The following is an 11,876-nucleotide window of genomic DNA, read 5'->3' on the forward strand; positions in this document are numbered from 1 at the left end:
GTAGATATATTCAGCTTAAGAAAATCTAGACTCTTTCATGCAAGAGTCAGAGATTTTCTCTTCCCTTCCTTTCAGCTGAATTCCTCGTTTGAGATGACGCAGTAACTTTGCTCAGAGTTAATGCCGTAGGAGCACTCTGCGTGTCGTTGCCACTCCTGATGCTGGCTTAACCACGCGTGGTCAGAGTCATTTAGGTGCTTGTGTGCAAAATATTGCTGGAATCGGGGAGTAAGAAGCGTGGATGGAGACCTGGAACTGGGCAATGCAGAGCAAACGGAAACCTAGAGAGCCTAGGAAAAGGGAAACCATGAGCATCAAGCCAGGAGAAAGCAAGAATAAAGAGCCAGAGTAACAAGAAGGAAGGCAGAACGGCCGGGAGCGATGAGGGTTACAAGCAGGGATGTCTGAGCGCTAGCAACAGGTAGCTAAAAGCGACAAAGGGCAGTAGAAAATGGTGTTTATACCGAGGAAAGGGAATTACCAGTGGTGCATCCTTGATTCAGTCTTAATTCAACGTTTTCGCAAGCAAGGTTGCAGAAGGGTTGAAAGGAAAGGTTTGCTTTTTTTGTGGATAGAAGAAACCATGGACAGTGTGGAAAACAAGGAGGGTTTTGGTGAAGGGTTTAGAGTCTGGCAGCTAAAAGATTTATTGCTAAAAAAGAAAAAAATGTAAGGTCACGAATTTGGGTTGCAAAAATCCAAGGGCACAGTACAGGAGGTGAAGTTCTGTGTACAAAACAAGAGGGGGATATGGGGGTGATCGTATCTAGTGATTGTAAGATGGTCAAACAGATAGCTAAGGTGACAGCAAAAGCAAAACGGATGCTTGGGTGGACTAGGCAGCAGGAAAGAGGTGATATTGCCTCTGTATAAGTCTTTGGTGAGGTCTTGTTTGGAGTACTGTGTACAATTGTGGAGCCCCTACCTTGAGAAAAGATATAAACTGAAGGGTTTAATAGCTGCCACCCATAGGTCTGGTGCTCTGGATAGCCACCATGAATATGCAGGAGATGTCTTTGCGTATAACTGAGGCAGTGCATATTCATTGTGAACCCCCTGAAAAGCAGATCTCTCGGTGGCACTCCGGGTCTGGAGTTGCTTACCCCCTGATGTAGGGGATGTAGCATGGGATGAAGGTGAAAAAAATATTCCTTTACACGTGGAGAGAGAGGACAATCAGAATTCAGGAAAGCTTGAGGCAAGGACAGAGGATCTTTGAGAGGATCGGAAGGGACTCTGAAGCTGAGCAGGAAGCTAGTGGGCGGCCTAAGTGCTGGTGAGACATTGTCTCTCTGCCTCGGATCCTTTTCTTGGGGATTATATGTTATTGTCCAGGCCTCAATCTTTCTTCCCTTTCTGCTGTGTTGTCCGTGAATATATGATGTTCTCTAGTGTACATCAAACAAAGCGAAATTTGCGAGAGGGGAGACCACATGAAGGGGGCAATAACTGATCTGTGTGTTGTCCTTTGATGATAGTCACGCATGCTTACTGTCAAAAAGGCAAATCAGATCCTTGAGGTCCATATTCAAAAGATGAATATTTGGCCACATATCCAGTTAAATTCTAGACGACTGATAACTTAGCCAGATAAGTTAGGAGTGTAACTGGGAGGTGTCGAGTTAGCCGTCTAAGTTAACAGCTAACTCCTATATTCAGAGCTTGCTGGATGGTATAGCCGGCTATATTCAGTAGGGTGTCTGCCCTATTAAATATACCTCCACAGGTGCTGATGCAATAAATATGCGCAGAAAGCGGGCACTGAACAGTCAGCGCCCACTTTCTTAACGCAATATTTAAATTAGGGGGTCGCGTTAGCAAGGAGGCGCCAGGGTCACTTGCATGCCCCTAGCGCCTCCTTGCTAACGAGAACCCGACCGGCGTCAGCCCTCCGCTGGCTCGGCGTCAGTTTTGTCTAAACACCGCACAGCCAGGGGGTTCAAGAAACGGATGCTTGTCAGTTGAGCGTCCGTTTCCTACACCCGACTGCAGGTGGTTTGTATTTTTTTCTTTTTAACTTTTTTTTTTTTTGGTTAAATTAGTTTACTTTTTCCTCCTACTTAATATTGCAACAGTGTTAAGTAGGAGGCAGTACAGAAAAGCAGTTTTTTCTGCTTTTCTGTACTGGTGTAAGAAGCGCTCAGCTATTAACACCTGCTCCGGGCAGGCATTAATTTCTGATTGCTAAATGTGCATCCTAGACGCACTTTTTTTTTTTTTTTTTTTGCATTGGGAGTGAATACCTAATAGCCTTATTGCATAAGGGGATTAATTAGCACCTCTACAACCCGCGTCCAACTGCAGGTGATACAGTGCGCTCAGCCAAGCGCACTGTATCACCTGCAGTTGGACGCGGTAACGCAGTAACGCATGCGTTATTTATCGCAGAACGCACTGCATAGGAAAATTTGCAAAATGTATTCAGATGGGCGGATTTTGGGAAGAGTTTGGGCGGAGTAAATGAAATTGAGATGTGGTAACGCACCGCGGGCAATAACGCTGGAAATAGCTGCACCTTTTTTCCTAGCATTATGGCCTGCGATAGCTGTGCGTTATGCCCGAAACAGGATTTTTCGTAAATTCCATTTCGGGGGAGAGAGAGAGAGCGAGAAGGCTCTGGGGTGGCACACATAGTAGTCAACTATTTATAGCGGTAACTCGAGGTGAGGTTTTGGTGGTGGTCTAGGGTTATGGGGCCATATTTTACATGCACAGGCAGACGTACAAACAGCACAGTACACATCGGTGAAGATTTGACGTGCTTTGGAATTAGGAAAGGTGCACACAGATGAGATTCTTCCAGTGTTCTCCCTTGCCCTAGCTTGATAGTACCCAGGCAGAGAGCTGCGAAGTGAAAATCTTGCGGGCGTGATAAATTTAACGTGCGTAGCAGTGAAATACTTATGCGAAGCGCTAAAATAGCTCACGGTGCAGTAGCTAAAAAAAATTATCCTAACCATGCCCCTTTCCCTTAACGCAGGCATTAACCATGCGAAATGGATAGCATTTTGATGAATCTAGGGGTAACTTTGCTATCTGGATTGTGACTGAATATGGTCCTCCATGTTTTAGAAAAGCTGACAGTACTAATATAAAGGCTTCCATTTACAGAGTCATTGCAAAATGTAATTTCAGATGCTTCACAATTAATTTTCTCCATAGAGTTAAAAACCCACATTGGTACCAGAAATGAATGCTCCTTTAACCAATACTGATTTACTTTTGTGAATTTCCAAGGAAATGGTGAAGTCCAGTCCCATATTCAAAGCATGCAGTCAATTCTTTTAAGCCAAACCAGGCGGCACGTGTTCTGCAGCCTGTGGGCCATTAGCTGTGTGTTGCTTTGCCCATTCTCTATTTCTGCACGCTGTGAGACACGAGCTAATTTTAATTCTGACGTTTATCTTTGATTTAAGTAACTGTTCATTCACTTCAGCATATCCAGGTTATAAACATTGACTCAACTACCACAGGACATTAAAGAGGTACAGCACCAATTACATGCTGAGGGCTTGATTTAGAGATGGCTTTGTCCCGGGGGTACATTATGGGAAGCAAGCCTTAGATAATGTATTGTTTATGTAGCCATTTATGTGGTGTTGGGCGACACGTTAACATGCAGGCCTAATGAATCCCCTGCCCTGAAGAGCTTGGAATGTAAGTGGGAGAGACAGTGAGCAGGTGTCGGCCCTTGCGCATGTTTGGTGGTGGTGGTGTGCGGGGCGGGCTCCCCTCTTAACTGTGGCCCTTTCTCTCTCTCTGCAGCTGATCAGTTGTGTCCAGCGGATCCTCATGGGCAGGAGGCTCCAGCAGCAGTACAACCAGCAGCAGCAGCAGCAGCAGCAGATGGCTTTCCAGCAGGCCGCCCTGAGCCGCCTGATGATGCCCAAGCCTCCCAACCTGCTGCTGAACGCCCCCAGCTACCCTCAGATCGACATGCGCGGCATGTACCAGACTGTGGCCGGAGCCCTGCAGCCCCCGCCCCTGCAGCGCGCCCCGCCCTCCATGCGAAGCAAGCACGCGGGAACTTCCCAAGGGAAATAGCATTCAACGTGGAAAAGACTGTGAGAGAATCAGAGAGAGACTTTTTTTATTTTTTTAGGAATCAATGGCTTAACAGAACTCAACTGTATAAATAGTTTGGTGCGTCCCCTGTAAATGCCAAACTGTATTCTGCATAAACTCTGCAGACTTTTTATGTTTTTTTTTCTTTATGGAACATAACCGTTTCTCCCTGTCGTGTTTCAGTGATGTTATCTGGAATATTCTTACACACTTTGAGTGCAGGAGAGATCAAAATGTTTTCAGTGAAAACAAGCTTGGCCCCAAAACAATACTGGCTCAATTGGCGTCCCTTTCCGAGCCTGTGCGCCTGCCTTTCTCAGCAGCCATCGAAGCATCAAGGAAAGGAAAGGGTGCACACGTATATAGCCAAGTGTCTAGAAGCAGCTTGCAGCGTTGTGAGAGATCGTGAAGGGTCATTTGCTGGAGGTGCAGCAGCCAGTTACAGGGTCTGATCTGATGGGGGAGGAGCGCGGCACAGATGTTATCGACAGCTCAAGTCACTACCATAGGTCCTCGACGCATGTGCGCCTAAGAGGATCAGCATCTTCCAGCAGGACCATCCAACCCATACTATCACTTAGGAGTGAATCCATCCAAATAAGCAGTATGTCCATTTCAGGCCACATGAAGAATATTTAATGCCTCGTGCATACTGCTCTATTGAAATGCATTTAAGCACTACTTCACGTACCTCGCAGTTTGTGTTAGAGCAGTCTGTTACTGGAATTATTTGACTAACATCAGTGTAGTGGTTGGGGTGTCGAGTGAAGTTTGGTGGCCAAAATGCTTTTGTCTTGTATCAGTTCTATCGAAATGGATTCAAGTTGACGCATCTGCCACGCTGACCCCTGTTAGAGAATGCAGGATGACAGATGAGCATCTCCAAGTTTCAGACATGCTAACAAAAAGTACATAAAGCACGCATGCCACATATCCGTTGCTTTCTTGTTAACCAGCAATATATTTTGGCCAAGGCACAGTGCCCTGGTGAAGTGCAACCTGCTGGGAAGAGAGCTACACACTTCCAGAGCCTCTCATCCAGTGAATTCATGAAGTGTCTTTGGTCAAGACATTTTTCTTCCTTTCCCACAAGTACCCCCATACCTAACGTGAAGAAGAATCTAAGATGGAATTAGGGTATGTGATAGCAGATTAAGACCCTTGTTCAGTAGCTGTTTTCCCCCGATACTGTACGTCCTAAGGTCATGTGTTCTAACAAGGAATGTAGGAAGGCTATCTGTTTTCAGGATACACATTTTTTTCCCCTCTATATCTGCTTTAATTGCCCTAACCTACCCAAAGAAAGGAAATGGACCCAATCCAACTGTGTCAGTGGTAAAACAAAGCTTATGAATCCAGCGATAGCACAGTTCTTCGATTCCCAGATTCCTCCAGTTTGTAACATGGCATTTCCCCGTGTGTAAATGCATTGATCATAGTAGCAATGCTAATGGCAGGCACCAGAATATACTGGTGGAAGAGCAACAGGGTGATCTTCACATCTACTGGGCAGAGTTCACAGCTACCTTGGCGTCATTGCCATCGGGCAGCATTGGCCTCTAATGACCAAATGGGTACATATTTATTAGCTTCCAGAGGGAGCTGTGGTCTGCGGCTCGAGGGCAGGAGAGGGTTAAAATGAGCAAAAGCTCTTGAGTAGTCACAAAGGAAGGCTTATGACCCTGTAGCTCAGGCAGAGGCTGCTCCAGATTGAACTGGAAGCACAAAAGGAGCAAAAAATGTTTTCAAATTCAAGACATGCTGTCCAATCTGAGCGTTCTGCATGGGGCAGGAAGCTAGGAGTATATGCAGCCCTTGCAAGGTTTTGTGGCCTTGCGCCAGTATCCCTTGCGTGCCTCGTGGCCTTGTGCACCTGTTTTATGGGAGGGGAGAATTTCTGTGTAAAATAAAGTGCGTAGATTTGAAAATCCAACCTCCGCTTGTTTTCTGATCCCACCTAAAGCACGTGGCTATAGCCTGCACGGATTGAGGGAGGGCAGTTTACCTAGGCAAATCACTCTTTGCCCAAGTGAATGGATGTGAAAGTTCCCCTCTCTGGGAGCAGAATCAAGATGTGCAAAGCTCTTCAAAAGCTGCTGCTCGTTCTACAAAACAACAACACTTTTAGGAAAACAGCAAGTGCAAAGGGATAGTTCATGTAACATGTCTTACGTGACTGAAATCCAGTCCATTCGAGTTCTTAAAGCCACAAGTCTACAACTGCATTTTTATCATAAGTTTAAAGTCTGACCTTAGCATTTTCAGAATTCAGGGAATGAAAGTCTGAAAATATTGGACATTTTTTTTCTCCTTCTGGAAGTCTAATTTTCATGGCTAACTGATAAATGAGGCAAAATCACCGTTCTCTGTGCAAGCCAGAATCAAACTGGATGATGCTATCAGATTGTATAGAGTTGGCTTAGATTTGTGGTGTTGCAGTGCATATGGGAGTCCAGCATTTTGTTCTTTTTAGAGCATTAATGCACTTTTTATTTGAACAGACATTCTGACACCTGTTTTGCAACGCCCCAGTAGAAAGCTCCCCAGTTCCCCTCTATCCCTGGTGGGGGTTGGAAACCTCCAGGCAAGCCCATTATCCAGCTGGGGAACATGTATAAGAAGTGAGGGAGCGTGTTTTGGGGTTTGATTTTGTGTGTGTGTGTGTGTGTGTACAGATTTCTCTCCCCACCGTACCCTCCCCTGCCACCTTGGAAGCGTACACTACACTCCTCTGCCTGGCCCTATTGAAGTGTTGTCAGACTTTGTTCTGAATAAACTTCAGTTCAGATAGTGGTTATCATTTTTTCCCCTTCTCTATTTTACATGTATTTTTCCCAAATTTGTAGTAGATTATTCTAATAACAAATAGCCCTTTATACCTTCATCCTCACTCTGTGGTTTCCTCTTTTTAATATAAGCCAGAGATTCACAGCCAGTGCAAAGGATGACAGTATCTTTGTTCTGGTTTTGTGGTCCTGACAAAACTGGGTTCCACCTTCAAGTTTTCTGCTGGTGTTTAGGGTAATAGACATTTTTTTTTCCCTTTTGTACGGGGACATGTTGCTTCCACGTGTTTCCCTTTTGGACAGATGAGTTCGTTCTTAGAATTGATTCCTCAAATTATGGCATACTGTTCCATGAGGAAGGAAAGGACTTCAGCTGCCTTTTCAGGTGAAGGAAACTTGGCTTAGACTCGTAGGTGAATCCTGTCTTAAGACGGAACTGAAGATTAACGTAGAACCGAGTGCAATATTCTTAAATACTACTGTCCTAAAATGAGTCAGGAGTCCTGCAGTTCTCTTAACACTGTGTACATAGCCTTAATAAGTGACCTGAGAGGAGAAGACCTTTTCATTCTCTCATCTTTTCTGTCACAGCCTGCTCAGCCATTTGCTGTGAAATGATTACTGACACCCATGCAAGGTTGTAGGTTTGATCCCCCTCCATGGCATCCTCTCTGTGCCAGGTTTTGATGTGGACCACCCTTCACTGATTGTTACATTTCCAGTTTTTAAAGAGCATAAAACTAGTGAAAGCATTGTGCTAACTGTAAAGATCTTCTACGAGGCCTGTGCTTCAGCAGTCTTCAGTACTGCCGGCACTGTGGATTAATTCCTGCTGCCATACAGATGACAGCCTGATTTCTCGGCCTTTCCAGGCTTTTATTTTTGTTTTTAATACCAATATTTGGCACTTGAGAAGAACTTGTTAAATTCAGATGAATTCATGCATGCACCGGCTCTGTTGGGACCCTGGGGTGCTGCCTTATCCATGCACTTCACAGCGGAGTAAGCTTGCCCATTCTGCCTTGGGTTTTATCCCTGCAAACTAGGATGCTGTCAGTGCCTGGTGGGGGCAGAGCTGACACATGGCCGTCTGTTTTCAAAAGGCACAGAAAATACTAGAGTCCTTAAACAATGGCTGCATCATTCTTTCTGGAGGTGATAGACATTTATTTCACCCCAGCAGGAAAAAAAAAATTCTCTTTCTAAATAATGTTGCCGTTAACTTCAGATGTGATGTGTAAATATATTGGCCTGTGTCACGCAAGGTGTCTTTTTATGCTAACAGGACAGGGCATCGTTTGAAATTCACCCCTCTTTGAAAGCCACAGGAAGTACTAAAGCAGAATATCCTTGGTGGGAATCTTTATAATACATTGTCAGGTGTGTAATTAGCTGTATTTAATTTTGTTCACATTACTGTCCAGGCATTGCGCTGAAAGCAACAGTCGTTCACTGAGAAAAGGAGGCCGTGCCCTCCATTCCTTACCTGGATATCAGAAACATGCAGATAAAACTTGGACCACTTATCATAAAACTCTCTTCACTAGATATTTTAGCAGCATTCTCTGTTCTTTTTAAGTATTACATCAAGCTTTAACAGATATTTAAGGACCGAAAACTAAATCAGTACAGATATGAAAAGGCTCACTTTTATATTTTTAGATGTTTAAACTAGTTGCAATGGCTTAAAAAATGACAGTTAAAATGTTGCTTGTACTACAGTTTTGCCTGCTAAATTCTCCATCTTTTTGTAATCTGTTTATTACCTGGATGTAAAGCGTTTTTGGCTATTAGTATTGTGATATTGTATATGTTTTGTCCCAGTCGTCCAGTAATGTTCAGATCCCATCCACCAGCATTGGCTGCTGAAATCATACAGCTGTGAAGATTTGCCTTTTGTTTCTATTAGACGCTTTTTCAGTTCGGTATTAAATATTTGACGTACTGTAGAAAAGAGTCACCTCTTCCTACAAGGCTGTTTTGTAATATATCTAAGGACTGGAATTGTGTTTTTAAAGAGAACAAGCATTCAAGTATAGAAATATACTATGTGTTTTCACCATTCAAAGTGCTGTTTAGTAGTTGAACTTAAAACTGTTTAATATCTCATTTAATAAAGTGACCAAAATGCATTTTGTGCTGTCGAGTGCATCTTCAGGGGTGGGGTGAGTTTTCATAGACTCAGTAACATTTTGGGATTGAGGGGTGGGAGGGACTTAAGACTGAAGAGTGAAATGTTGATCTTTCCCTAAATGTTGTCACTGTTCACGTCCTAGCCACTGAGAGCACGGAAACCTCCTTTCGTGAAAAAGATGAGAGAATGAATCACATGCCTGCTGTACCAGAAGACTAACTTAGCCAGTTCCTTCTAGTGACCATCAGAAACAGAAAATACCAGCTACATTTCATTAGGTTTGCAAACTTTAATTTTCAGTCCAAGTTGAGACATATGACGATCCCAGAAGTGATGACCTTTCCTGGGAGGTTCTAGGCGGCTCCTGGATTCTAGGGCACAGAGCTGGTAGTTTGAGTTGGTACTGTGTATTGACTAAAGAGGCGGGGTGTCCTCTGGAGTTTTGGGGTTTTTGTGGGAGCTCTGAGTATGAAACACATTGCTGTTGAGTGGTAATGCGGCAATGGTTCTGTTTGTATTTGTATGTGCAAATGCCCTTTGTGCAATGTACACTTGGCCTTCTAGAGATGGTGCCAGCGCCTGAAATGTACTCTTGGATCACAGAGCCACAGGGCATGGAGTTAATATATTCAAACTAAATGATGCCTACACGCATTTTATTGGCTAGGGTATTATTTTTTCTCACAGGACAAGCAGAATGGTAGTCCTCACATATGGGTGACATCATCAGGATGGAGCCCAATCACGGAAAACTTCTGTCAAAGTTTCCAGAACTTTGACTGGCCCCTACTGGGCATACCCAGCATGGCACTAACCCTGCAGCCAGCAGGGGTCCCCCTTCAGTCTTCTTTTTTCCGCGCAGCAGTAGCCTCACGGTTTAGGAGCTCTGAAGATTCCTGACAGGAATTTTCCTCACGGAATTATTTAAAGTTAAATTGCCCCACAGGAGTCCCTGCTCTAACTTTTCTTTGACCTCTGTACTCCGGTAAGTTTTTATCCGTTTTCCGTCGATTACCGTCGAGTTTGGCCCTTGCTGCCTACTGGCCGTCGACTGTACCGCGGCTCGATTTTTTTCAATGGCCATGGCGTCGGGGTTCCGTCGGTGCCCGGACTGTACTCGCACCATGTCTATCACAGACCCCCATGGAGTCTGTGTAATGTGTTTAGGCCGTGAGCATGATGTCCTGACTTGCACCAAATGTGCCCTCATGACACCAAAAGGTCGCAAAGCCAGAACGGAGAAGATGGAACTCCTCAGACCCCGACTCTGTCCATTGCATCGACGTCATTGGAACCGGCACCATCGACTTCACGCCAGCATCGACCACTGACCGGTGACTGACCATCATTGACGTCTTCACGGCCATCGACACCCGCTACTCCCCTTCAGGATCGAGGGGATCGCAGGGAGAAACATCGTCATCGACATCTCAAGACTCGGACCGTCGAGGGAGCGAAGTCATCGACCGAGCCACCGTCCGAGCCACTGTCGAAGAAGCCCTGTCCAGGAAAGGCAATGACCATTCCTGCGACCAGGTCATCGAGGCCACCCTCACCCGATCGGGATTTGGGAGCCGCGATTCCGCCTGTAAAGGTGGTCCCTCCGGCTATGGCTCCGCCCCTCCCTCTTCTGTTCCAGAGCCGGGGCTGCTTGCTCTAGGTCTCCGAGAAGAACTGGACCGGCTGGTTCAGGAGGCCATCGACAAGGCGATGCAATGTCTCCAGTTTCCTCCGACACCGGCACCGATTGTGGAACCTGTCATCGACCCGATTCCGGCAGCGCCTGCACCGCTGCTATCCAGGATGGAGGCGCTGATGGCCGCCCTTCCACCGATGGATCCCGGGTCTCCAATGGCTCCGATGCCCTCCCCGAAGACTGCTTCATCAGGAGGAGAAACATAGTTCCACATTCCTCCATCGGGAGTTTTACCTCAGCCATCGATACCAATGCGTCCATCGGTGCCGATACGTCCATCGGCGCCTTCGATGCCTGCTCTGATGCATCTTCTGACGATGACAAACCATTGGAGGATGTGCCAGCTAAGCGGGTTACGTTTAAACCCGGTGCAGATGATAGATCTAATTCTGAGGGTACTAATCAAAGGATTCCTTTTTTACGATCACAGATGAAACAATCACAAATAGGCACAGATACAGGTCAAAAAACCATTTACAAGGGGGGTTACAGCCGCCATCGGCGATATTGAAGGGTAATCAGGACTCAAGGATAGGTGTTAGTTCAGTAATAAACATTTCTTCTAAAAGGCTGTCTAAGGATATGTTATCCGTTTTGAGTAAGGGCCTCACGTTTGTATCATCAGAGAAGTATGCTCCCTTTGCTACCAGAGTTGAATTGCACAAATTCTTTAGAAGAATTAGGTTAAGGGATTTTTTTGGCACTACTGCTTATGAATCTGATTGTGACAAAAATTTATATCGGGCTTCGACTTGGATGCCCCCTGTTCCCCCCCCCCCCATCCACTGGTTGCAGCGTTTGAACTTTTGGTACTGGAGGATTTGAATACCATAGAAACAGAGAGGGAAAAGCTTAAATACAATCTGAGCAAAGCAGAAAATCAAGCTATTAAGGAGCTACAATCTGATACTACCATAGTTATAACAGCAGCGGATAAGGGGGGTGCAGCAGTTGTCTTAGATGCCACATGGTACAATCAGGAAGCGTTACAACAATTAGCAGACACATCTACTTATGTAGTATTGGTGGAGGACCCCACGGAAGTATTATCAGCAAGGGTTGGGGAGTTGCTGGAACAGGCTTTAAAGAATTGTGTGATTTCTAAACAGGAGTTAGGTGGTTGTTTCAACCACATCCTATGGTCCCTTATTTTTATACAGTCCCAAAAATCCACAAGTCCTTGGAGGAGCCGCCG

At 45.3% G+C, this 11,876-nt stretch overlaps 1 protein-coding gene across 4 annotated transcripts in view; it reads left to right on the plus strand.

Moving 5' to 3' along the window:
• Positions 1-8,983, plus strand: part of ATRX (ATRX chromatin remodeler) — a 327,972-nt gene extending 318,989 nt beyond the window's left edge. For all 4 annotated transcript variants that reach the window (XM_029607651.1, XM_029607652.1, XM_029607653.1 and 1 more), the window contains one exon: positions 3,766-8,983. In XM_029607651.1, the coding sequence (XP_029463511.1) occupies positions 3,766-4,044 (279 nt within the window). In that variant the 3' untranslated portion in view covers positions 4,045-8,983. The remainder of the gene's footprint in view (positions 1-3,765) is intronic.
• The last annotated feature ends 2,893 nt before the right edge of the window (positions 8,984-11,876 follow it).

The sequence above is a fragment of the Rhinatrema bivittatum genome, chromosome 6 (genome assembly GCF_901001135.1).
Source record: "Rhinatrema bivittatum chromosome 6, aRhiBiv1.1, whole genome shotgun sequence".
Classification (NCBI taxonomy): Eukaryota; Metazoa; Chordata; class Amphibia; order Gymnophiona; family Rhinatrematidae; genus Rhinatrema; species Rhinatrema bivittatum.